The following is a 25433-nucleotide window of genomic DNA, read 5'->3' on the forward strand; positions in this document are numbered from 1 at the left end:
CAGGGGTCTTTGGAGTCTTTGCAAATGGCCACGGATGGCAGACATAGCCCTGCCTGGCTGCTAGATTCACGGGGGGGGGTGCTGTCTTCCCCTGTGACCAGATCAGCTGCCACCAGAGACCTGGCTGCTGCCCCGCCGCTGGACCAGGTGGGCTTGGGCTGAAGGAAGACACCCTGTGGCCCCAGAGTCCTTGGGCTGGGGGAAGGGCGCCCCGGCTGTAGTGTGCCCGGCCCCCCAAGGGGTGCCGGTTTGAGGTTTTGGCTTGCTCCTTTGGAAACGGAAAACAAAGAGGGAGAAGAGGGAAGAGGACAAAGAGGAGGAGAGACAGAGGTGGCACAAGAGGGGATCTGGAATGTTTTTGTGTTAGGGAGCCTCAGCCGCCGCTGTCTGTGCCTGTGGGGCCTGGGACTCCTCAGGCGGGGGGTCCGCTTTGGAGAAATTCATCTCCAGGATGTGCCGCTGTAAGTGCCGCACCCACTCTTCCTGGATGGAGAGGGGGCCCTGGAATTCCACTTCACAGAACCTGCGTGGGGGAAGAGAGAGGGAGTAGCCACTGCTGTGATCAGAGGCAGAAGCATAGCCTTGCCCACATCCCTGGGCACACCCGTGGCTATTCTGTGTGGACGAGGCAAGCCCAGGATGTGAGGGAGTGGGGGCCCAGAAGCCAGATGTTTCCCCATGGACAGCCACCTCCACCCACCACGGGGTCACAGTGGGGTCTCATGGAGACTTCTTTGCCTCTAAGAGGTCACTGGTACTCGGTAATGGTCACCTGGCTTCCCAAGCACCTCTGCCACCTGACTGATGCATATGATCTGAGATGGTAAAGGGCACAGGAAGCAGATCCTACCCAACTCGCCAGGCCCCTCTCCTCCTCCTGTCCCCAAAAGAGGCCTCAAAGTGCAGGGGCCCAGTGCCCAAGCTCTTGGCTCCAAAGACCTGGGTTTCAATCCTACTTCTGACAGGGCCTGCAGCGAGTCACCTCTCATCTCAGTTGCCAGTTTCCTGGTCTCTAATGTACTCGTAGACTTTGGTAAACCTATTTTTTCTTAATCAGCCAGACACTTGTTGAGTGCTTACCATGTGCCAGGCTGAGTTCTGAATGCTTTATAAATATTAAAATCACTTGGTCCTCATTTCAAATCTATTAAGTAGGTCTATTACCTAACCTGTTTTATGGGTGGGGAAACTGAGGCATGGAGTAAGTAAGCCCTTGCCCGAGGTCACTGAGCTGCTAAGTGTCAGAGCTGGGATTTGAACACAGGTCTTGCGGGCTACAAAGCTCAGGGTGTTAGCCTGATGCTCTGAGATGCCACTGTCTGTGAGGAGGCCTCACCCCAGGCCCCGCCACACACAAGGGCAGCCTTTGAGGTGACATCTCCCAGACCCCACCAGACCCAGACTGTTCTGAAGCTCCCCACAGTGGTCTCCCTCCCCTGGGGACAGCGTACCTGCATTTGAGGGTATAGATGTTGCCAACAAACTTGACGAGTGATGTCTGGGGGGGCCGGGGCACTAGGGAGGGGACCGGCCGGACTCGGGGCGGGGGCTGCCGCACCTCCTCCAGCTTCTGTTGCAGATCATTGGCCTCCTCACCCCCCCGGGCTGAGGAGGCATCTGGAGGGCGGGCTTGTCGGCGCTCGAATTCTAAGGTGGGGAGAGGGACGGGAGATGAGCAGGAAGGCCAGGACCTGGAGACATTCCTGCCTTCAGCAAGTGAGAAGTGGACACCGCTTGTAAGACAGGACAGCTGGGGACCGGACACCGCCTGGACGGGCGGGATGGTAGACAGATGAGTGAATGGGTGAGCAATTGGAGAAGGGACCAAGGGCAACACACAGCAGAGAGCCCGGTGGGTGGCCAGGTGGGCCCACAGGTGCTTGCAGCCCTCCCACGCCCCTCCACCTGCACTCACTGTTAATGTTCTGCCGCTGGTGCTCCTCGGCCTTCATGGTGCCCGGCGGGCTGACTGCTAGAGGCCGCTCACCACTGTCAGCTGCCCGGCCAGCCTCAGGCCCCGGCTCCCCCCCAGCACTGCGGCTGACCATGGCCAGGCCCCCAGGTGCCAGTCCCAGGGGCGGCCGCTTGTCACTGTCGCGGCCATGGCCAGCACTGCGGAACTTCTTGGTGAAGGGGCGGCCGCCCTGGATGTAGCTGCGGTAGGCGCCCACCTTCTGGGGCCGGTGCTTGATCCACTCGCTCAGTGTCTCGATGGGCGAGCCGTTGACGCACCACTCTGTCACGCCAAACTGCCGCAGGTGTGCCCGCGCATGGCTGGCCAGGGCCTTGCGGTTCTCAAAGTAAAGGCCACACAGCTCACAGCAGGCCTCGGTGGCTGTGGGGCGGAGGGGGTGCTGCTGAGCCACGGCCTGAACAGGGCAGGCAGACCCAGGCGGCCCTGCCCAGGCCAGGAGCCAATCCCGCCTCCCACTGGGGCCCTGCCGTAGGGGCCCCACTTGAGGTCAGTGTGAGCACTAGGGGCACTGCCCAGCTCTGCAGGCCCCAGTGGACGCCCTCCCGGGACCCTGCCACCCACTGCTTACAGGAGTGGGAGGTCTTCTCATGGAGGGTCTTTGCCTTGAAGGGCAGTTCAGTTTGGATGTAGGTCTTGGCCTTGACCTCTGCTGGAAGGAGGCGGTCCTCCTGTAGTGGCCGCTTGGCTGCCACTGAGCCCAGGTAGCCAGTGGCTGAGGGCTTGGCCCCAGTGATGGGTGTCAGGCTGAGCTCGCGGGGAACCTGGGCTGGCCCTGCTCCTGGTTTGCCTGGCCGAATGGCCAGGGGCGACAGTGGCAGTGGGGACTGCATGGGCCCAGGGGCTGCTGTGGGGGCACCATCCTCAGCCAAGGCAGGGGCCAGGTCTCCAGCAGGCGGCTCCTTCTTGATGAGGCACGGCTTGGACTTCTTCTTGAGGATCTCCCGCAGTGTGTCGATGGGCGAGCCGTTGACGGACCACTCTGTCACACCCATCTGCCGCAGGTGGGAGCGTGCATGGCTGGACAGGCCCTTGCGGTTCTCGAAGAACTCGCCGCAGAACTCGCAGCGGATGTCGCGCACCGGCTCTGCCCGGGACGCTGCAGAGGGTCCAGGGTAGGGGAGGAGGAGAAGGAGGCGGCAGCTGCAGGCAGGAAGCCTCCAAGCTCAAGGCCCGTATCAGTGCCAGCTGCCCCTGTCCACACCCGCCACCAGACCCCAGGGACCTGCTCCCTCATCTAGGCCTCCAGAGGCTGTGTGTACATCCAGCCCTGCTGCTTATTCCGTCACCTCAAATCTAGCTGGCTTCACAGTGTCTCCTTGTGTGATCCTAGGCCAGCCACTCCCCCTCTATGAGCCTCAGTTTCCTCCTCTGCAAAATGGAGATGAAAACTCCCACCTCCCAGTGTGACCAGGAGGGTCTAAAATGGGGACAGTTCAGCACACATGGCACAGAGCATGTAATGCACACGAGCTCTGAGGCAAAGCCTGGGCCACCCTCACCTGCTCAGCACACAGCAGGCATTTAATCAACCTGAGCACAATGAACACAGCGACGCTGCAACAGGGAAGCCAGCAACGGTGATGTAACCGCCATTGTGTACAGAGAGCTTTTGGTAACCAGGCACTGAGCTCAGTGCTTTGTCCCACTTAATCCTCAAGAAAACCATATGGAATTGGGACTACATTGATCTCCATCTTCCAAATGAGGAAGCTTGCCCAAGGTTACACATTGCTAGATTGTGGAGGAAGAGAGATCTTGACTCAGACTCCAAATGCCAAGCACTTAATTACCAGGAATGCCAGAAAGACACAGTTCACATATCCACTGCCAGGTCCTACGCTCCTGCCCATGGCAGACATCACTACTTGATCCCCGCAGTCTTTCTCCCTAGGAGACTGGTTGGCAGCTGCAACCAACTGATGATGGCATAAGAGATAGAATCTTTTGGACATTACTGAATGACACGATTCTGCCTCCCCGTATGAATGAACGAGAATCAAAACGCAGCTCAGTTGCAGGGTCTGCGTAGCTAGCCCTGTGTCCTCTGGACCTGTGGGGTATCCTCCCTTCCACTGCAACCCTGGGCGCTATGGATACCCCCGAGGGGAGGCAGGGAAGAGACCCCTCCAGCTGTTCTCCCTGCCCTGCTGCAGGGTCACACTTACACAGGTTCAAGGGTGTCATGTCTTCCCGCGGCGCCCCCCACGGACCCTCAGATGGGTGCGGCTCCCCATGAAGGGCCCCCGGCAGCATCTCCCGTTTGATCTCCACCCGCATTTGTTCAGGCTTCAGCTTCTTGGGCAGGGAGGGTCCAGCCAGGCCTGGGAACATCTTCCGGGCAGTGGGAGGAGAGGCAGTTGGTGAGTGGCCCAGGGGACTGCCTGGTGGCGGCGGCAACTTCTTGGCCAAGGGTGAGATGTGAAGGTCCGAGGGGCTGCGGGCTTCCAGCGAGCTGCCAGGACCTCCGCTGCCCATCACCTTGGCCAGGCCTTTTGGGCTGGGCCCTGGTGGGTTTGGGGGTCCACCGGGCCGAGATTGGGTCCGTCTTTTCAGGATCTCCCGCAGTGTGTCGATGGGTGAGCCATTGACGTACCACTCAGTCACACCCATCTGCCGCAGGTGGGAGCGTGCGTGGCTCGACAGGCCCTTGCGGTTCTCAAAGAACTCGCCACAGAACTCGCAGCGGATGTCTCGTGCTGGCTCTGGGCCGGAGGCTGCAGCAGGAGAAAGGGGCAGTTAACACCATGGCACCGCTAGCATGGCCACCTGCAGGAGTGTCCTGGTCGGCTGGGTGTGGGCAGCAGCATGCCCACAGGCTAGGGTTGTGGCAGAGGGCAGGTGCAAGCGAGGGAGCTCAGGAGTGGGGCAGGGAGGCCAGATACCCGGCAGAAGCGAGGGAGGCTCCACAGAGCGAACAGACCCTCGGCCCTGGCGGAGGAGGACGGAACCAAGACTCCACAGCCTTACCAGTCCCAACAAGGACAAGGGGCAGGAGGGCAGGAAGCGGCAGCCTAGGTGCCACGTGCCATCCAGACCTGGGGTGGATGTGGGCGCCTTCCACACCAAAAGGCAGGATCCCCCCTCTTGGCCTTCATTCTCAGGGAGGGTCACGGTCATGGAGGTCAAAGGCCAAGAGAGAGGGCCTAGCAGCCCACTGCCAAGGGCCCCTATCTACTCCCTGCCCCGGCAGGGAGGGAGTAGGGAGGGGACTGTGACCCCCCCGGGAGGGGCTCCAGGGCCCGCAGGGAGGAGGGGGCGGCTGAAGCGAGAACCTACAGAGGTTGAGAGGAGACGGCTCCACATCAGAGGCCCAGAAAATGCCGGCGGCTGCGGCGGCCGAGAGGTCCTGCTTCCCCCAGGGGCCGGCCATACCCGCGGCCTTCAGCTTGGCCTTCTTGGCCGGCGGTGGGGGGGGGAGCAAGGAGAGGGCCGCAGAGGTGGGAGGCCGCCCCAGCTGGGCCAGGGCTCCGTGCCCGGGTGGGAGGCGGATCTGGACGCCGTCCCTCCTGATGAGCCCGTGGAGCACGTCTATGGGGGATCCCTTGGCGTCCGGGTCGCTGACGCCCAGGTGGCGCAGGTGGGCACGGGCGTGGCTGGACAGGCCCTTGCGGGTCTCAAACCAGGCACCGCACAGCTGGCAGTCCAGCTCTCTGCCCCCGTCACTATCTACAGCTGCGGAGACAAAACACAGGGGGGCGGTTCACGGCCGCCACCTTGGCCAGCCCTGGGGGACTGAGGCAGGAGGGTCTGATGTGATTCTTGGCTGCCCGGGTAGCTCGGGATCCAAGACCCACGCTGCACATTTCTTTTGAGAGGTTTTGGGAAGCAGAACTGCCCCGCCTCTTGGCATCAAGGTGAGTGTGGAGAGTGTAAGGATGTGGGTGGCCAAATCGAACGCTCTCAGGCCCTCTCTCCCCTGGGACCCCTTCTATGGAAGCTGTGTGGGGTGGATGGTGACTGCCAAGCACCATGCAGCCAAGGGCACACCTGCTCAGGGTCCTGCTCCGGGAAGCACAGCAGACTGAGTGGAAGCAACTTCAAGAGAACATGAGGTGCCAATCAGGACCCCGGGGTCACCCCTAGACTCTAACTTTAATGACCACAAATGTAGGTTCTAAGGAACACTCTCATTAAACCTGCTCACTGTGCCTGGAGGCTTTCTGCCCAAACTCTACCTTCCAAGCCCACAGGAAACCCAGGAGGCGGGGCTCCACCCCCAGGCACTGAGGGAGAGTGCCACCTCTACAAGGACAGCCAAGAAGATGTGAAGACACGGCCAACTAATGGGACCTCCTGTCAGCTGGACCATCTGTCTACCTGCTGGACCCAAGATGCCTTGAATTCCTGCTGGGGAAGCCAGGCCCACAGGGGCCCTGGTTGCCCTCACTGCCCCCAGCCTCAGGCCCAGAAAAGGCCAAGAGCTGCCCCTAAGTGGTGGGGGTGACCCTGGCAGACTCAGCAGCTGCAGCCAGGTCTCCAGGGACGATCAGCAAAGTCAAGAAGGAGACAGATGATCATATGCTGGGTGGCCCAACAGGGGACACAGAGCCTTGACCAGTGCTCTGACCTGGCCAACTCACAACATGGGAGCTGGAGTCCCCACTGCCCCCACCCTGGGCCCTGGAGCCCAACCTGAGGCCCCCTCCCTCCCAGCGCCGGGACCTCCCTTGGCTCCCGGGACCCGCACTCACTGAGGTTCAGGGGCCCCTCGTCCTCAGACTGGGGCCACTGTGCCTTTGGGGAGGCTGGCCGGGGACTCAGGGACAGCTGGGGGCTCTTGTCCTCAGGATTCTTGGGGGTAGGGGAGCCCGCCAGGGCCAGCGGTGCTTTCTTGAGGAGCGGAGAACTGGGCGGGTGGGCCAGGCCCTTGGCTGAGAAACCGGGAGGCGACTTGATGGCTTTGTTCACAGATGGTACGTCCAAGGGCTTGGCCAGGGTGAGCAAGCCAGGCCGGGGGGCCCCGGTGACCACCTCCTTCAGTGAGCTGGACTTCTTAGCCAGGCCTGGGGACAGCCCGAGGTGGGTGTCAGGCAGGCCCTTCTGCTTCACAAGCTCGTAGAGGAGGTCGATGGGCGCACCGCTGCTCTCCGACTCTGCCACTCCCAGCTGCCGCAGGTGGGACCTTGCATGGCTGGACAGGCCCTTGCGGGTCTCAAAGCAGGCACCACAGACCTCGCAGGTGGTCAGGCTCTGGGCTGGAGGGCAACAGAGGCCAGCAGAGAGCAGGCTGTGAGGCCCATGAGCTGGCTCTCCTGCTTCCCCTCCCCTGGGGTCCCCCTCACCCGGCCTCCATGGAAGAGTCTGTCAAGCCCTCCTGATCCTCACAATGACCCTAATGAGCTGGTGATCAGCCCGTCTGGTTTGCAAATAAGGAGACTGAGGCTCAGAGAGGGGAAGAGTTATGCCTAAGGCACGCAGCAGTAGGCAGAGCCCTTCTGTGGTCCAGCCAGTGGGAAACCTTTCAGAATTCTGACCTAACAGGGTGCCTTGGCAACAGAGTCACACAAATGCTGACCTGCCAGCCAAGTGCTTCACCGATCTAAGTTCTAGCCACCCTCCGAGGCTCAATTCATGCCCCAAACGCTGGATGGACGCCCAGCTACGGTCTCTGTGGTCCCACGTTCCCTCTCCTGTAGAGCCCCTATCCCCACCTAGCTGCTTCTCTGCTCCTCGCCCCTCATCCTGCTCCTCTCACATCCCTGAGGGCTACCCCAGAGCCTGCTACTACTCAGTAACGACCTTAGGATCAATGGAAAGATGAACTGATATCACACAGGAGATAACACAGAGAGGGTCACAGTCAGCAAATGACTGGGGTCTGAGTGTGAGCTCCTGGCCACCATGCCCACTGATTCTCTGGATGGCTTTCCCTCACCCAGTGAGGACACAGCTCACTCAGTGCCACACATGCCTGGGGCAGCAGAAGCTCAAGAGAGAAGACAGCTGGGTGTCCCCTTGGTGTCTCAAGGTGCCAGAGAGAAAACTGTGGCCAACCTGGAGCCCCACATTCACACCCAGGCCTGAGAGTTCCCGTGTGAGTGTGACCAGCCTGGCCAATATCCCCTGCCATGTCACCTGGGCCACTCACCCTTGAGGTCTGGCAGCTCCTGTTTGCTGCCATGAGGAACCTCTGCAGCCACTTTGCTGCTCAGCCGACTGGCCACCTGCTCCAGGGCCCCAGGCACAGGCAGGCTCTTCTTAGGGAGCGGGGGGGAGCCCAAGTCCATGGTCACCATTGCATTTTCCTCAGAACCCAGGCCTGTGGGGTTGGGGAGACAGGCTCAGCCCAGGCAAGGTTCAGGCTGTCCTTGGGCCATCCTAGAACGACTGAGAGGATGGCCCTTCTTCCTCATCCTCAGTGCCTGCTCTCATTCTGGGAGGCAGCTCACCCCATGAAAGCTGAGACTCCACCCTTAACCCCCAGCAACAGTATGACACAGGGATGTTGAGGCTGCCCAATGACAGCAGGGATAGCAGCAGCTTCCACCCACCAGAACTTGGGCAGGTCAGGGGATGCAGCACAAGTCTGAGCCAAGACTCCCACACTAGGGGATCTCAGAGAAGACATCGTTCTGGGCAGAACTCCTGAGAAGGAACATCTGTCCGTCTCGGGGGTCAGAGTGTGGGCAGCCAGGAGACTACAGAGGCAACACAGAGGCAGGGAGCCAAGAACAGGGAGGTAACACCAAAGGTCTTGTGAGAAACGTCCACCAGGCAAGGCAGCTGGGGCTATAAAGACAATGTGGGGGCCGGAGGTGGTCTACTCATCACAAGCTGAGCCCTAAGTGGGGTAAGGTGACAACCTGGGGCCTGGCTCAGCAGTGATCCGATTGGGGACAGGAAAAGTGGGAATCACAGAACTTTGTGTGAAGTTTCTAAGGCATCTATCAGGCTAGGCTGCTTTCCTGGGAGAGGGCTATGTGGGGAAAGGGAATCAGGGGTGAATTTTTCCAGGGTAATTTTTCAGAGAAAGAGGCCTGGGAGGCCTGTTGAATCCCAAATTTAGAGTTCACAGCCTGGGGAGGGCACTTAGGATGAAGGGACTGTGTGTCAGATGGGGCTGTGGAGGCGCTCAGGAGGATGTGATGGGCAGGGGGCCAGATAGGTCCCTGCTCAGTTTCAGTCCCACAGAGGCAAGAAGTAGGCAGCCCGGGAGGCCGCCGGGGACTAGGACACCGAAGACTTAATCAAAGTCTCCGGGTGAGGTGGACACGTCTGTCAGATGGAGCAGGACCGAAGTGGGTTTCCGCGCCGGGGGACCGGAACCATGGCGAGGGACGCTCCCGGGGCTCCAAGAGGTGCAGGGGACATCTGTCAGATGTCAGGGTCCCGAGGAGAGCCAGCGAAGTGTTTCTGAGGCCCGGAACCCTGCGAGCGACCACAGGAGGCCCGGGGCCCGCGCGACTGATGGGCCGGCGGGAGGGGGGGTTCCGGAGACTGGACGGTGGGCATCGGGGTGGCGGCACGGAAGGGCGGGACGCCGACCTTCCCCTCCCCGCACCCTCCCCGGCGCGGGCTCTTACCCGGCGCGGGAGCAGGCCCGGGCCCGGGCCCCGGCTCCGGCTCGGCCTTGGGCCCGTCCCGCGGCGTTGGCGGCGGTGGCGGCGGCGGGGGTGGGGGCGGCGGCGGCAGCGCGAGGGGGGCCGCGGGGCCCGGGCTCGGGGGGCAGGGCGGGGGCACCCCCGCGGGCGCGCGCTCCCGGACGCCCCCCGCGCGCGGCCCCGCCGCCGCCTTGGTCTCCGCTTTTGTCACTCGGCACTGGGCGGTGGAGGCGGCCATCTTGGCTCCGGCGCACGCGGGGCGGTCGCCCCAGGCGGGAGCAGCCGAGCGCCGAGCCCCGCCGCCGCCGAGCGCGCTCCGCCCCGCCCCTCGGGGCGCGCCCAGGGTGGCCTGACGAGCGCCGAGCGCCACGAGCGAAACGCTCTTCTGGGCCCTACGGGCAGGCGGCTGCAGCCGCAGGAAACCGCCCGCGCCCCACTGCCACCACCGCTCGCCCGTACTTGCAAGCTGCGCGCTGAGCGGCTTCCAACTGCCGCCGCAGCCCGTTCCCTGGACATCCGCACGGCTAGGATGGGAAACCTCCGGCCACACGCATCCCCCTTGACAGCATCCAGACTGCTAGAGCCCGACGTGCAGAACCAGGACCCGCCCCAGGACTCGGCCCTATTTACTTCCGAGGAAGTCTCACCCTCCAGGTCGGGGATTCTGCAAGACATCTGATCCCCAACCACGAGGGTCCCCCCAACATCATCCTGGCATCCAGCTGTCCCCCAACGGTGCTGTCCCGCAGTCCTAGGGAACCCCCACAGCCGGCACCACATTCAAGCACTGCCAGCTTCTCCCTCCCCAACATCAAACCGATTGTCTCCAGCTGTTCCTTGACAGCTGGGTGGGACCAGAATCTGACGGTCGCCCCGCCCCCAACCTGGCACCCTCCCCCTCCAGCCCACTTGGGGAAAGGGCAGAGGCTTCTAAGGACAGCCATGCAGGGCCAGTGCCCAGATCTAGCCCTAATCGAGGACATCCTTACTCAAGTCAAATATTACAGGCTCTTTCCAAACACTCTTTAACTCCACCCCCACCTCACTCTCCAGATGTTCACTAAAAGACTGTTCATAACTGTCCCTCCCAAGGACAAGGCCAGGGCAGTGCTAAACCCACTTCCTCCCATCCAGAGGCTCACTCCTCTCATCTCAGTGGCTACAAGCTGCCTCCTTCACCCCCAGCCATCCTCAGAGCTGTCTCTGCCTCCCAGCCACCCGTGAGACACTACAAACCAAGCCAGGTGGGTGAGCTGAATGCCTGGGGGCAGTCTTTAGCAGAAGCAAGAAGCCTGGGGTCAAGTCCCCACTTTGCCTCTCCCTGAGGTGTTACCTCCACCAGCCACTATCCTCTCTGTGCCTCCCCACCCTCCTCTGTGCAGACTCCTGGGTGTCCTTCGCCTTCCTAAATTGGCTTGTGAATGGGTGTGACCAAGCCCAGAGTACAGATCTTGGTGGGACCTTGGAAGCTGCAAGTATGAGAAACATAGAAGGAAGCCCCAGGCCCAAAGCAGTCTCAGGACGATTCTCCCTGTTCAGACACCATCCATTCCTCAAAGCCCAGCTACTCCTCACAGCCAAGTTCTCTGCCTTCTAAAGGCTCCCACAAAGGCAGGCCTTGCCTCAGGGTTTGCAAGCCTCGGTCTTTCACTTTCCCACTTCCTCTGCGGTGCCCAGTCCTGCACTCCTTCACCAAATATGACTTCTGGAGTTCTCCAACTATCCTCCACTGCAGACACCCCCAAACAAGGTGCTCAGAAGTCCAGCTCTGCCACTGTGTGGCATATGGCAAAGCAGATGACACACGGTTTCCTTAACTGTAAAATGGGAACACAACAATCTTAGCTTCACAGACTTGTTATGAGTCATAAGTGACAAATGAGATGATACCTTAGTACATGGCAAGCACTCGATTACAGGAGGGGCGTTTCAGTGCTGCCAGACCAATCAAACACTGGTTGTTAATCTAGATTCTAGAGCTGCACTGTCCAATAGGACTGCCACTAGACTGGCACATTTCAAGAGCCTAACAGCCACACATGGCCAGTGGTGACCCTATAGGACAGCACAGACATCTAGAGAATGTTTCCACCCATCATTTTAGTAAGTTCTATCCAATAGCGCTTCTCAAGATAAAAGACATCATTCAAGAACAAGTAAGCTTGACTGCCTGGGTTTCAAATCCCAGCTCCACCTCTACCAGCTGTGTGCCTCAGTTTCCTCATCTGTAAAATGGGAATAATAATAACAACTGCCTGATAGGGTTGTTGTGAGGATAGAAATGAGCTCATGTTTGTGTAGTGCTTAGAACAATATCTGACTCCTGGTAAGAGTTCCATGAGCCTTTGTTAATGTCACCATCAGGAAGGGCAGGGAGAAACTGGATCCAGAAAGAGCCCCAGACCATCCCCTAAGTAAAACAGAAATGACTCCTAAGTGGCAGGGTGGTGGTGAGAGCTGTCAACATACTTTGTAAAGTGATGCTTCCAGGAAAGCAGAGCGGCTGCCCCTCTACCCCCGGCCCTTCATCCCTCTGGGACCCTGGGAAGGGTCAGGGCTCCAGCTCGGCCCGCCCCTCCCCTTACCATCTCCGTAGGCTGGTGCAGGGTCCTCGGCCCAGGTGGGTGGGAAGGACACGGTGAGAGGGAAGCGGGGCCGGTGGGAGGTCAGGAAGCTGCCAGGCAGAGCCCCAGGCTCTCGGCCCAGGGGACTGGGGGGTCGCTCAGCGGCGGAAGTGGCCAGCAGTTCCTGGAGGATGTTGATGGGTGAGACGGTGAGCTCCCAGTTGGTGATGCCAAAGTCACGCAGGTGGGCCCGGGCATGGCTGGAAAGGCCGGCCCGTGTGTCGAAGCCAGCCCCACAGAAGTCACAGCGCATCAAGCTGAAGGTGCCAGGGTCAAAGTTGGCCACTGTGGAGAGAGGACATGGACTGCCTGAGGTGGGAAGGGGACTACTTTTCAGCCCCAACCCCTCCCTGTTCCCAGGGCTTCACCCTGCACTGCCTTCCTTCCCTGTGGCTGTCCCTTTTGCTCTCAGCTCATGCACCCCTCTCCCCAATTCCAGGAAGCCTGACCCTCCCAGGTCCCCCAGTCCCATATCTGGCAGCGTTAGGCCTCTCTCCCTCAGAATCACTTCTCCAGTTGTGGGTTTGCAATGATCTGAGTGAACATTTGATTCTCCTCCTGCCTCAGCCTCCAGAGTAGCTGGGACTACAGGCGTGCGCTACCGCACCTGGCTAATTTTTCTTAATTTTTGTAGAGATGGGGTCTTGCTATGTTGCTCAGGCTGGTCTTGAACTCCTGGCCTCAAGCGATCCTCTCACCTCAGCCTCCCAACGTGCTGGGATTATAGGCATGAGCCACTGCACAAGCCTTTCATGTCTATTTTTGTTCAGGATGACCCCAGTGCTTTAAATTAAGTATGTGTTGGATGAAGAAATGGAGGAACAGATGTAACGCCCTCTGCTGGGAGCCTTCTCTGAGTCCCCCAAGTAGAGTTGGGGACTCTCTCTCCACTTCCCCAGCCTCCTAGTTCCCTTTTTCCCCTAACTCAGGCCCCCAATTACTTGACGTCATTATTGTCTGGTTTCCTGGCTGTCCACTCCTTATCCTCAACCCCTAGCGTATACACACGCACACACACACACTCAGACAAATACCACACCAGCACCTCCTTAAGTGGGGTCCATGTCTACCAATGTCAGAACCACCCAGGGTGCTCCCGTTGGAGACAGACCTCTGGAATCAGAACCTTGTTGCCTAGGAATCTGCATACCTCACAGGCAGCCCCTGAGGGTTCTGAAGCCGGCCATGGGGCCCACCCCTCCTGGACTGGGCCATGAACTTCAGGAGGGCAAGAACTGTTATTCCGTTCACTGCTCTGTCCCCAAGTGCCCAGAACAGGGGGACCTCGCTCAATAAATAAATGTCTATTGAATGAAGGAATAAATAATAAATGAAATTCTCTGCCCCCGGGCTCATTCCTCTGCCAGCACTCCTTTCACCAGCTGGTGGAATAGCCAGGGCATTGGGGTGTCCCTGCACATCCACTGACAGCGTGGCCTTTGCCGGGGCTTCAGGTGTCTCAGGAGCAGTGGCCACCTTCCCCCTGCTTGGCACTAAGGGAGAATTTAGTGCACAGTGGGCTGCCCAACCACATGTCTTCTGGGCCTCGGAGGGAGGTGGTGCCGAAGCAAAGCTACCCTACCTTTTTTCTTCTTCTTCTGGAAGGAGAACCTGCGCTCGATGGCCTTCACCTCCTCAGCGGAGATGAAATGCCGCACATTGTAGCTGACGCCCACGCGGTTCAGGTGGCCCCGAACGTGGTTGGCCAGGCCAATGCCATTGTGGAACCGATCAGGGCAGTAGGGACATTTCCGCTCCTCATGCTTCAGAGCCACAGTCGGGTCCCCATCCAGGAGTGTGTCCAGCCCCAGTGGGCCGCCCAGCGGTGTGTCCAGGAGCAGGAAGTCCAGCGGGTGGGCCCCCGTCAGCCCCAGCTCCTCAGGCTGCAGCCTCGGGGGCACCCTGGCCACCGCGGCAGCCATGACCTGTGGCCCGAGCTTTGCCACCAGCACGACAGGGACCATCCCTTGGAGCTGCCGCTGCTGGGCCCGCGAAGCCTCCGCCATCCGAAGGGCTTCTTGGAATGTCCGCTTCAGCTCTAGGGCTGGCTGTGGGATGAGGCTGGGGACAGGTGGGGGTGCGAAGTCCCCATTTTCGGGGGAAAAATCCATCTCAGAGGTCAGCACTATGTCGTCGTCGTCATCCTCCTCCTCCTCCTCCTCCTCCTCTTCACTCCAAGGACGCCTCTGGTCCCCCAGCCCCTGCGGGTGGACAGTGCTTTTCTTCCTTCCAAGCTGTAAGGAGTAGGGGGCAGATGCTAACCGGGAGGGAAAGGCCAGCCTTCCGAGAGGCCTCTGGCCGGAGCCATGCGGGAGTGGCTTTGACAGCGGGAAATCCCTCATGCCCAGCTGCTGGTAGCCTGGGCCAAAGGCCAGGCTGGGGTCATATCCAGCAGGGCTCTCCCGACACATGGGGGCCAAGCGAGGCTCGGCTTTGCCAAAGTAGTCCCCTGTGGCATCAGGGAAGCAGGCGTACACATCCTGGCTAGTGCCCGGCTGGCTGTCGGGGTCGTCCTCGAAAGCCTCGCCGTCCTCCTCCCAGTGGGGACGGGCGTGCGCCAGCCTCACATGCTCTCTGAGCAGGGTCTCACTGGGAGCGGGGAAACCACAGAAGACACAGGCACCGAGGCCCGAGGCAGCTCCATAGGGCTGATAGACCAGGGTGCTGGCCTCGGGGCCTGGGCTGCCAGCCCCACTGCTGCCCCCAAAAGTCTCCTTGGCAGCCCTGCCCGGTGGCTCACGCATGTGCATCTTGGCATGCTGCACAAAGGCCCTGGAGGAATTGGTGCCAAAGACACACTTGGGACACTGCAGCCGAGCCTCCCGGCCCTCGTCGCCAGGGACTTGCTTGAGCTTCTGGATCTCCTCAATGATCTTCTCCCGGGAGGCCTGGTGCAGCTGCCGGTGCTGCTCAAGGGCGGCGGGGTCCGAGAAGGCCCAGCCACATTCGCCGCAGGCCAGCGGGGCCAAGTCGGCAGGGGGCTCCTGGCCCGGGGCTCGGCGGTGCTGGCTCATGTGTTCCAGGAGGTGCTCCTTCTGCTTGAAGTAGATGCTGCACTCGATGCACGGGAACACAGCCGGCTCCTCATCTTCATCGTCGTCCAGGATGGCCGTCCCTTCGACCACCTCCTCCAGCAGCTCACACAGGTAGGGCCCGGTCCGAATGGTGGGCAGCAGTGGCTGCAGCCGCTCCACGGATGCCTCCGAGTTCACTGTCCAGGTCTGCGTGGCCACTTCCGAGGCTGACGTGGGCATGCCCCACTCAGACGGCTGGGCCAACCCCTCGAGATCCTCCAGGTCCTCTCTGGTGCCCACCACTGCCACGTCCAGTGCCTTGGGGGTGTCTTCCATGGGCACGAACACCCTCCTGAAGGGGGCGAGCGGTGGCGGCGGCGGCGGCTGGGGAGGCAGGTCCAAGTGCAGCCCTGTGTCCTGGGGGGGACCCTGCTCATCCTTGTCCTGAAGCCAGTCGAACCTGTGGCGGCCCCGGGGAGCTTTCTCCACGAGCCTCGGTTCACCCCGGTGGTGCAAGAACCTTCTAGAGCCCTCAAGCTCAGCGTGGGGTTTCATGGTTCTCACAATGACCGAGTCCTCAAACCTCCGCTCAGATAGGATGCCCTCCCCAGCCTCCTGGACCATGGGGTGCTCCCAGGGCCCCCGGCCATCAGGGGGGCCAGGGAAGTGGCCGAGGAGATGGGGTGGCGGGGAGCCCGGCCGGAAGTCCAGGCTGCCTCCGTCCCAGCAGCTGCAAGGAAGTGCCAATGGGGACAGGTTAGCAGGGGCCTCAGTTTCCCTTCCTAGGGTGGTGATGGGAGTCCTCCCAAGCATCTGAGGCAGGCCCCAGAGGTCCAGCCTAAGGTGACCTTAGAGGGGCTAGGAGTGTGGGGGTGAGGGTAAGGAGGTGGGGGGAGTCCATGTGGACCCTTTGGAAGCCGCTGGGTCAAAAGCCAGGTGCAACTTCCAGGACGCACCTGTCCACATAGCCCAGCCCCTCTGCATCATGGGGGAACATACAGAGACCACACCTGGGGCCAAACGGGGATGTGGCCACCTCCACGGAGTGTCCTTAAGTCTGGCGGCACAATCAACTCTCACCTCTCCCCGGGGAGGACTCAAGGCTCTGACCTGTGCTCAAGGCTGCTTCTGTTTTGGTCCTCCCCAAACGGGGGTGATTTTGTTAATTTCATTTCACCTGTCCTCCCAAGTGGGTGACCGTTAACTTTGTGGTGGGACAGTTCAAAGGATGTCAATTTTCCCTGTATCTCCCCCCTTGGAAGGGCAGAGGCAGGAGAGGTGGAAGGTCCCTGCTCAGCCTCTGGCCCCAGTGACCCTGAGCTTTTCGGGCAGTGGGTGGGGGTGAAGTGGGGGGAGGTGAGGCAATCTCTCTGGGCCTCGGTTTCCCAATCCTAAAAATGGGGGTAATTCCCAAGAACCAGGAACCACCCCCTCATCCTTATACAACATCTAAGGAGCTTTCTCATCCCCATAATCAATAAAAACATCATGCAAGGCAGGTGGTTACTTAAATGCACAACCAAAGCCTCAAGTGGGGACCATGGCCCCATGTGGCATAGGGTGAAGGTGACACAAGTCAGTATTCAGGAAATGTTTCACTTCACCCAATGCCTGGCTCACTGGGGTTTTTATCATGACCGTCCTGATCAACTCTCCCTTCATTTTCAAGATCCTGCCTCCATGAGGGGACACTGATCACACCCATGGAAAGGATGAAGAAATGGGCTGCACCCGGATGTTGAGCAGAAACCACGGGGTCCCCTCTCTAAGCGCCATCAGTGATGTGCCATACCAACAGGGCCATCCTCCTGGGGGTGTGGTGAAGATTCAGTGGGCGGGAAACACCTGCCGAGAGCCCAGCATGTAGCAGCTGTTATTAATCCTGATAAGATTAGTATGACCTATTAGCACCCGCCAAGCCGTTTAATAAAGTGTGGCAGCCACCAGCATTGCTTTTGATTGGTGTGCTCACCCAAGGCCCCTTGGCACCTCAAGGCAAATCTGTGAGATGTATCTTATGGACTCTATTTTGCAGACGAGGAAACTGAGGCTCAGAGAGGCCTAGAATCATTCTAAGGGTCACCTGACAGAGAGAGGACTCCAAGGATCCAACCTCTAGGCTCTTGCCTCTGTGGCCCTGCAGGGGATAATGAGAGTTGACTGTCTGTGTTCAATCCCAGGACCTCCCCCGACTCCCAGCACACGCCCGGGGGGCCGCCACTCCTCCTGCCTGGCTTCCTGATTCCCTCCTGTCCCCTTCTCATTCCCCAGGGGCTTCTCTTGGGCCTGGGCACATCCTGCTTGCCCCCCTGCCCTCCCTGAGGTCAGGGCCAGCATGGCACTCACCAGCTGCTGATCCGATGGGTGGCGGAGGTGGCACGGGGGAGGGCTTCGCTGAGGCCGGGATGGGGCTGCCCGTCTGCAACAGAGAGGGGAGACCCTGAGGGGCTGGGGTCCCCCTGGCTGGGGCCCTCCACACCCCAGCTCCAGGAACCCTGCCGGGCACCTCGGAAGGTCCCTGCTGGCTCCTAACTCCTCTCCCTGAGAGGCCTTTGGCCTCCACACTCCTGAGCCCTAGAAGGGGTTTCTTTGGAGGAGTCCCCTGGGCTCTCCTGGAAGGCCAGACCCCAGGGGGCTTACTGCCTTCCAACCCTCCTCTCTTTCTCCCCACCTGGCAGCCAGCGTGATTTTTTAAAGTCACACGCTGGTAGAAAATTCACCTGGCTTGTTATTATACCTATAACAAAAGCCAGCTTTCCAAATGCCACCTACAAGGCTATGAGGTCAGACCTCTGTGGATCTCCCCAACCTCACCTCCCTCCCTGGCCCTCACTGCCTCTGCTCTGACTGCACAGGCCTCCTCGTGAAGCCTCAAGCCCACCTAACTCTTTCCAGCCTCAGGGCCTTTGGACGTGCTGTTCCCTCTGCCCAGAACACCCTTCCCTGGCCACCTACTCAAGTGAGCCCCTCTGATTTTCTCTTTCAGCACCTGTTTTCTTTCTTAGCACTCCCTGAAATTACCTGGCTCCCTCCCTCTCTGAATGACTGCTTGTCTAGGTTCCCTGCTAGCACATAAGTTCCACTAGAGCAGGGGGACTTTGTCAGCCTGGTTCACTGCAACGTCCCAGCGCCTGGCATGCAGCAAGTGCTCAACAAATCCTTGCCAGATGATGAACGAGGAGCCTCTTCTAGCCTGAGCTGCCGAGGGCCCATCCCTGCCGTCTGGCTCCCCTCCTAGGCCTGAGCCCTAGAAGGGAATCCCATCCCGGGACCCCAGCCCCCCTCCTCACCACCAAAACACAGATAGAGCCAACTCTCCATTATCCGCCTGTGGAGCCAATGCCTGGAGCGACCGCAGGAATCCTGGCCTACGTCTCCTCTGCCCGCCACGCTTGCCTAATGCGGCGAGCATGCCAATCGGGGAACAGGCCAACTGCCTGGGCCAAAGTTAACACGCTAGGGGAACTTGTGTCCCGTCCAGAGCCTGACAGATGCAATTGCTGGATTCGCCTCAATTTGAGGACAGTCCAAAAAGAGGGCTGGGGCTGGGGTTAAATCTTTTTTCCAATCTCTCGCCATCCACTTGGCCCAGGAAATTGAGAGTGGACCGTCAAGAACCAAGGCATTTAAAATAGGAAGGCAGGATTGGTCAGAAAGGTATGGTCACTGCCTAAGGGGCTTTCTCCTGAGCCCAGGAAAAGGGCTGAGGCTGTTGTGTGGCCTCTGGGAGCTGGGGCGGGGGATGCAGAAATTGGCGTGTCTACAGGGGTTTCTCAGCCCTGGCCCTGTTGATGTCTGGAGCTGGATCACTCTGCGTGGTGGGGCCTGCCCTGCAAGGGGTTGAGCAGCGTCCCTGCCTTCCACCCTCTGGATGTCAGTATCTCCCCGCCCCACGGTCATGACAACCACAACTGTCTCCACACACTACCAAAATGTCACCTGGGCAGAAGTGCCCCATTTTTAGGACCACTGGGGTAGCCTAACCTGGAGCAGGGCTGTGCTTGGATACAAGGCCTGGTTTTAGGGTGAGGTGACGGAGAGGTCATAAAAATTGGGGAGGCAAGATGTGGACCGGCCAAGGGAGCAAGACCACAGATGCAGGGTCTCTAGAGAACACATGGGTCATAGATGGGACTTTTCCAGTAGAGGGCAACTGGTGCGCATGTAACCAGCCCCAACGCGACCCAGGGGCGTGGGTCTGAGGGTCCTGGGCGTCCTGTTTCCGAGATTCTGGGCCCCCAGGCTCCTGAGATTCTGGGCGTCCCAGATTTAAGAATTCTGTGATTGCCATTGTCTAAGATTCCATGAGCCAGGGGGCCGTGCTGGCCTCTTTGTCTGAACAGCTCCGGTGAGGCTCCTATTTTTAGTGGCAGTGACTTTGGAGGAAGCAGGCCAAGCTGGACCCCGTGTCCAAGACACCTTGGGGTGGGGTTTGCCAACAGGGATGGATGGGGATCCAGGGGTCCTTGTGGGTCAGAGGAGGTGGCTGGGACGCTGCCTTCATGTAGTAGCCATGCCAAGGCACCCTTACGGACTCCTGCCATATGGGGTCCCCCAAGAGGGACTGTAAATGCTGCCAATGAGGGGCATCTTCGAGCAGTTTGAATCCCAAGACCGGGGTTCAACTTGATAGAACAGCCAAGAACCTAGATTTTGGAGCCAGAGACAGATTTGAGTTCAAGGTCCCAGTGGTGCCCCGAAGGGCACACCTTTCCCACTCCGAGCCTCAGTTTCCTCCTCTGTTCTGGGAACAACCCAGTCTCGCAGGGTGCCGACGACATCACAGGAAATTCTCCATCCAGAGAAGCAGCAGCAGAGGGAAGGAAGGGTGGTGAGAGCCCCCGAGGGGGTGGGGGCTGGCTCAGCGACGTCCCAGGGTGGAAGCTGGTGGCGGCTGGACCCAGAGCTTCAGGCCCTGCTCACTCCACGTTCTGATTTTCTCCCCAGCACTGGGGCCCCATGAGGGCAGAAATGATGTGGCATTTGTCCCTGGGTCCCCTGTCCCCGACACAACACCAGGCATGCAACACACTCTTCTTCCATGCGGACTGGCTCAGCCCCCCAACCGTTGCTGCCTGAGAGGAGTATCAGGCAGAGGCTGCAGGGGGGACATGGGGGGTCCAGGCCAACAGCCATAACGGAGGACAAAGGAGGCAGCAGACACATCCCTGTCCAGGCTGAGAAGTTTGGAGGTGGCCACCCCAGGGTGTCCTTGGGGGGCAGAGTGAGGATGAGGGAGGGCCCAGGAACAGCAGCCCCAGAGGCTGTTCCTATTTATAGACATCACAAGACTCCCAGGGCAGGTGCCCATATCAGGGAAGGGAGGGTGTCGAGCAGGCCAAAAGGGCAGTAGGAGAGACACGTTGTCCCAAACTCAGGTGTCCCTCCAACCTCCAGGCTGCGACCCCACTCTGAGTCAACCTGCCCCACCCCTGCCCCAGTGTGCTGAGGGAAATTGTTCAGGGTGGGCCTGGCCCCTCCGGCACTCACACCCCCTCCTTCCCAGGCTGTTAAACGCATGCGTGCACGAGACCCTGGCCGACTGCCTGGGGCGGGGAGGGGGCAGTGACGATGGACACACTTGCCTACCTTTTCCCCTCTTTCCAGACCTGGGGCTTTTGCCAGGTAGAGAAGAGACGCTCAATCCCTCAGAACGAGCCCTGGAACCCCAGAGACTGTACCCTCAGAATCCCACAAAGCCAAGGTCCCGGCCCTGCCCTTGCCAACTGCGTGACCTGGGATAAGGTCCTGCCTCTCTCTGAGCTTCAGAAAATAATGGTTTGGACGAAGGGATTGCTAAGGTTCCCTGGGTGCTGTTGGGCTAACCCTCTGCCCTCAGGGGTCTCCCCTTGCCATCCCCCTGCCTGACACCTGCAGGTGCCACTGGCCACTTCCAAGCCTTTGCATGTGTGGAGCCCCCAGACCCCCTTGTCTGGCTCATTCTCCTTCATTCAACTTCTTCCACTTTCTGCAGAACTCCTGGACACCCCCTAGACAGGCCAGGTGCTTTCCCATCACAGCCCCAGCAACTGTGTCCTAACACCTGGTGGCATGTCTGTCCCCCCAGCCTTTGATGGTGGGGTCCATGACAGCAGGGGTGGTATGTGCTTGGTCCCTGCTGTGCCCCAGTGCCTGGCACTCTCTAACATCTGAGCATCATGAGTGGTAACAGTGGGCCAGGACAGGACAAGGATCTGCAAGGACGCCACGTGGTGGTTAAAGGTGAGGGTGGTCAAGCTATGTTCCACCCTAGCCGTGTGACCTTGGGCAATTTACTTCACCCCTCAGGGTCTCAGTTTCCCCATCTCTGACATGGTGATGAAAATAACTAAGACTACCTCACAGGGTTCTCCTGAGAATGACATGAGATGCGTGGCATGTAGGAAACTCCTCAGCAGGTGCTTGGAGGTTCTGGAAAACCAAAGCCTTTGGAGCAGGCCTCGGAGATGAAGGGAGAGGTCTGATATGTCAGGCTACTGTTCTGTGGCCACACCAGACTCCTAGCTGGTCCTTGAACACAGCAGGCTCCTCCCCACCACAGGGCCTTTGCACTTGCTGTCCCCTCTGCCTGGCATGCCCTTCCCACCATTCATTCCATGCTCCCCTCAAATGCCACCCTCTCAGGGAAGTTTTCCCAGGGTCCCCGGGCACAACTCTGGCACTCTGTTTAACCATTTTACAGCATCTGTCACTAGCTGCTCTTATGGTATTTGTTTAGTTGCTGTTGTACATCTGCCCTTGGAGGGTAGGATCTCTTGCCTCTTTTGTTTATGGTTGTATTCCCAGCACCTAGAACAAAGCCTGGCACACATTAGGTGCTCAGTATTTAATGAATGTGTAATAAATCCTGAGGTGCGGAGAGTGTAAGATACCCTTTTACTGGGTAAATCGAGGCACAAAGGGGTGGGAGGCATTGCTGACTACCCAGTCTCTACCTAGCCACTAGAGGGCACAAGCTGTTTCAGCCCAGGCCTTCAGAACAGGACTCACGGAGACAGCAAGAGGGAGCCGGGGACAGACTGATGGGAGCCGGCTACACCTGGGGCACAGGTGCACCGGGGTGGGGAGGCTGGGGTGCTGAGATGGGCATCTGGAACCAAGTAGTGCACTCAGAGGAGAATGTAAGGCTGACCTGAGCTCAAGTCCTAGCTCCCTGCTACCCACTGGGGGGCCTTGGTCTGGTCACTGGCTTCTCGGACATCTGTTTTCACAACTGTGACATGAGAAGCCAAACAGAGTGCGAAGAGAAGGCTCTGGGCCCAAGTGGAATCTGAATCTCAACTAAGCCCCTGCTGGGTTGGGGGCGTTGGCTCTCACTGAGCCTTAGAGATGGGGCTGGATGCTCCCACAGGGCCACAGGGCCCACCCTCTTACCAGAAATGCCACCTCTGCCATCCAGAATGTCTCGGGGGCCCTCCTTGGTGACAGGCAGGTAACGGGTGGACCGGAAGATGCCACCTTCCCCCTCAGCAGCCTCAGTCCCACCCTCGATGTCCTCCCTTGGCGTCGGGCCGGGCAGTCTCTCTGGGCCTCGAGGACGATCTGGTGCAGCCAGGCCACCTGCCAGGGACCCCTCCATGGGTGCTCTCTGCTGGGCTCCACTCAGCTGCTGGGCTGGCTCAGCGGGGCATTGTGGGTCTGGGGGTGGGGCAGGCAGAGAGAGGGAAGTACTTAGGGGACATAGGAAAGGGATTCTGCCTCAGTTTCCCCTCCTTCAAACCCCCAGTTCTCACCCTTGTAGCTCACTGCCTCAGTTTACCTCCCAGCCCAGGTGAGCTAAGTAAATGGTGCTGAGACCCTATCTATGCACATTATATCCCAATGGCCCCTACCCTCAGCATTCCTCAGTCTCCCCACCAACAACTCCTCTCTACACAGATCCTGTACTGCCTCAGTTTACCCCATTTTTACACATGCATACTCGGCCAATCTTGTTTTCTTCCATCATTAATCCTACTTTTTCTTCCAGATGCCTTTCTTGGTTCATACACAGTTGCACTTTCCCCACTGGTGCCCTCACTTCCATGCACATGCACACCCTATGGCGGGGCCTCCCTTTCTTCGCACGAATCCCAGACACTTCTACACTGTGATCCTACACACTGTCTGGAGTCCCACCATCCTCACCCCTTCACTTCTCTCTCTTTGGTTGCCCAGATCAATTACCCTACACTTTTCCCACACTCCAACCCTTCCCCCCACCGGACCTTAGGGTTCCCCAGCATTAACCCCTTCACCCACACACAACCTCAAGTGACCCCAGCATTAACCCTTTCTCTTCTCCCCAACATTATCCCTCATGCACACTTAGCCTGGCTTCCTCCATTCCCACTCCCCCACCCTCCAACCAAGATTGCTCTGGTCCGTGGGTCAAAGGGACTGATGGGGCTCCTGGTCCAGAAATGAGGACCCTAGAGAGCGGAGGCTGTCCTCTCCACCTATAAATACCTTCAAGGTAACGGCGGAAAGTGAAGGGCAGGAATGAGGCTCCCTCCCCAGGGAGATGGTGGGGAGGCCGGGCCCAGGCAACCGGGGCGGGGCCGGGGCTCCAGGCCTGGTTGCAGGCGCTGCCCTCGGGGGCCTGGGGGCTCCCAGGGGGCTCGTCCGTGGGCTGGCAGTCTTTGCGGGGGGTCTCTGCCCAGGCCCGAAGGAAGCACCTGCGGTTGTCTACCGGGTGGGCACTGCCCGCGGGGAACGGGCGGGACCGCAACTTCGGAGCACTTTGGCAGCGTGGGGTGGGGGCTCCCGCCCGGACGCCCCCCAGGGGTCGCAGAGGTGGGGGCTGCGCCGCGCCGGCGCACCCCTCGAGGGGCCAGGTTCTGGGGGATGCGCCCTCCGCCCGTGCACCTCGGGGCGGGAGACCCCGCGGGACGCTCCGAGGTAGGGGGGACACCTGCCCCAAGACCCCCGCCCCTCCCCCCACCTGCGCTGCCCCGCCCCCGGCCAGGCCCCGCCCCTAAAGGCCCCGCCCCCGCCCCCCGCCCCAGGGGGTCCCGCCTGGCCGGGCCCGGCCCGGGCCTCCCCCTCCCCGCTCGGCTCCGCCCCGCCCGCGGGCTCCCCAGGCCAGGCCGGGCCTCACCGGGGAGGCGGCGCCGCCGGCCAGGTGCCGGGGCTCAGAGCTCCCCTCCTCGGTGCGGCCGTCGCTGCCGCTACCGCTGCTGCCGCTCCCGGTGCCGGTGCCGCGGCCTCCGCAGCCGCCGCCGCCTCCACCGCTCAGGGGACATTGTCCCTTTAAATCGCTCCCCCCGCCGCCCCGCCCCCCCGGCGCGCCGCCGTGACCTCAGCGCGACAGCCCCGCCGCGCCGCCATGATGGGGAGGTCGGGGCGCCCCCCACCCGCGACGCCCGGGGGGGGGTCGGCCAGCGGGCGCGCCGCCATGTTGGGAGTGGCCAGGCGGGTCACCCTTAAAGGGCCCGCGCGGCCCTACAGTCCAGGGAGAAGCTCTGTTACCATGACAACACCCTTGTCCTTCCGCCCCCAATGGCTCCTTATCATCCCACTGGTTCTTCCAAAGCTAGGTTCGCTAAAAGTACTAGAAGAGTGGGGAGGGGGCCAAGAAGTTCCCCAGTAGGTCATTGAGGACTCCACCCAGCCACTTTTTAGCTTCCAGTCCCTGCCCCCAATTAGCTACCTTCCAACCACGAGCTCACTCCTTCCTTCTCCATCATCCACACATGACTTCAGCACCTCCATGCCCCTAGAGCTACCCTAGGTTCTCAATGCTAAGCCCTGCTTCTCCACCCAGACCCCAGGATCACAGCTTCCAGAACTACCCCATCACATACACATCACAAGCCTGTTGTCTTCTCGTATCCACTGCACATGGCACATCCAACCACCCATCCATTTCCCCACCCATTCATTCATGTGCTCAATCAACCAACCACTCATCTACCCAGGCAATCAACTAATCCCCTATCCCTCCACCCCTCTCACCACCTATTCATCCCTCCAAACACCCACTCAACCCACCCATCCACTTCCCATCTCCCTGCCCATTAACCCACCACCCAAGCAAATACCCATCTATTCATACAACCAAGTGAGTAACCAACCATCCCTACGCACATCCTTCCGCCCGGCCACCCGAACATCCGTCCACCAATTGCATGATTGTTTGTTTGTTTTTCTCTCTGCTAGAGTATAAGCTCCATGAGGACAGGAATCCTGTCTTTCCAGTTCATTATTGTTTTCCTACTGCCAAACTCAGAGTTTCAGAAAACCTCAACAAATGTACATATGATATATATAATCACTTACTCAATTCAAATATTTCTTT

General features: G+C 59.8%; 1 protein-coding gene across 3 annotated transcripts; it reads right to left on the reverse strand.

The window, feature by feature from the left end:
• Positions 1-355: 355 nt before the first annotated feature.
• WIZ (WIZ zinc finger) lies at positions 356-24265 on the reverse strand. Of its 3 annotated transcripts, XM_069478094.1 has the most exons (13): positions 24234-24265; positions 22529-22792; positions 17501-17573; positions 13723-15884; positions 12102-12425; positions 8064-8234; positions 6667-7170; positions 5252-5647; positions 4141-4689; positions 2544-3071; positions 1916-2335; positions 1452-1647; positions 356-523 (listed from the first exon to the last, which is right to left on the reverse strand). In XM_069478094.1, the coding sequence occupies exons 2-13, from the start codon at positions 22731-22733 to the stop codon at positions 364-366; spliced, it is 5688 nt and encodes a 1895-aa protein (XP_069334195.1). In that variant the 5' UTR covers positions 22734-22792; positions 24234-24265; the 3' UTR covers positions 356-363. The 3 variants fall into 3 exon arrangements, with proteins under 3 accessions (XP_069334195.1, XP_069334203.1, XP_069334211.1); XM_069478102.1 differs by lacking the exons at positions 12102-12425; positions 13723-15884; positions 17501-17573; positions 22529-22792; positions 24234-24265 and adding an exon at positions 9499-9754; XM_069478110.1 differs by lacking the exons at positions 5252-5647; positions 12102-12425; positions 13723-15884; ... (1 more) ...; positions 22529-22792; positions 24234-24265 and adding an exon at positions 9499-9754.
• Positions 24266-25433: the final 1168 nt, after the last annotated feature.

This window comes from Eulemur rufifrons, chromosome 2 (assembly GCF_041146395.1).
Source record: "Eulemur rufifrons isolate Redbay chromosome 2, OSU_ERuf_1, whole genome shotgun sequence".
Lineage (NCBI taxonomy): Eukaryota > Metazoa > Chordata > Mammalia > Primates > Lemuridae > Eulemur > Eulemur rufifrons.

Coding starts and splice junctions, on each gene's coding strand:
- WIZ (XM_069478094.1), bottom strand. CDS start 22,733: ATGGAGGGGTCCCTGGCAGGTGGCCTGGCTGCACCAGATCGTCCTCGA. Junction 3,072..4,140: donor CATGACACCCTTGAACCTGT/GTAAGTGTGACC, acceptor GACCCTCTGCAG/CGTCCCGGGCAGAGCCGGTG. Junction 524..1,451: donor ATCTATACCCTCAAATGCAG/GTACGCTGTCCC, acceptor TCCCCCACGCAG/GTTCTGTGAAGTGGAATTCC.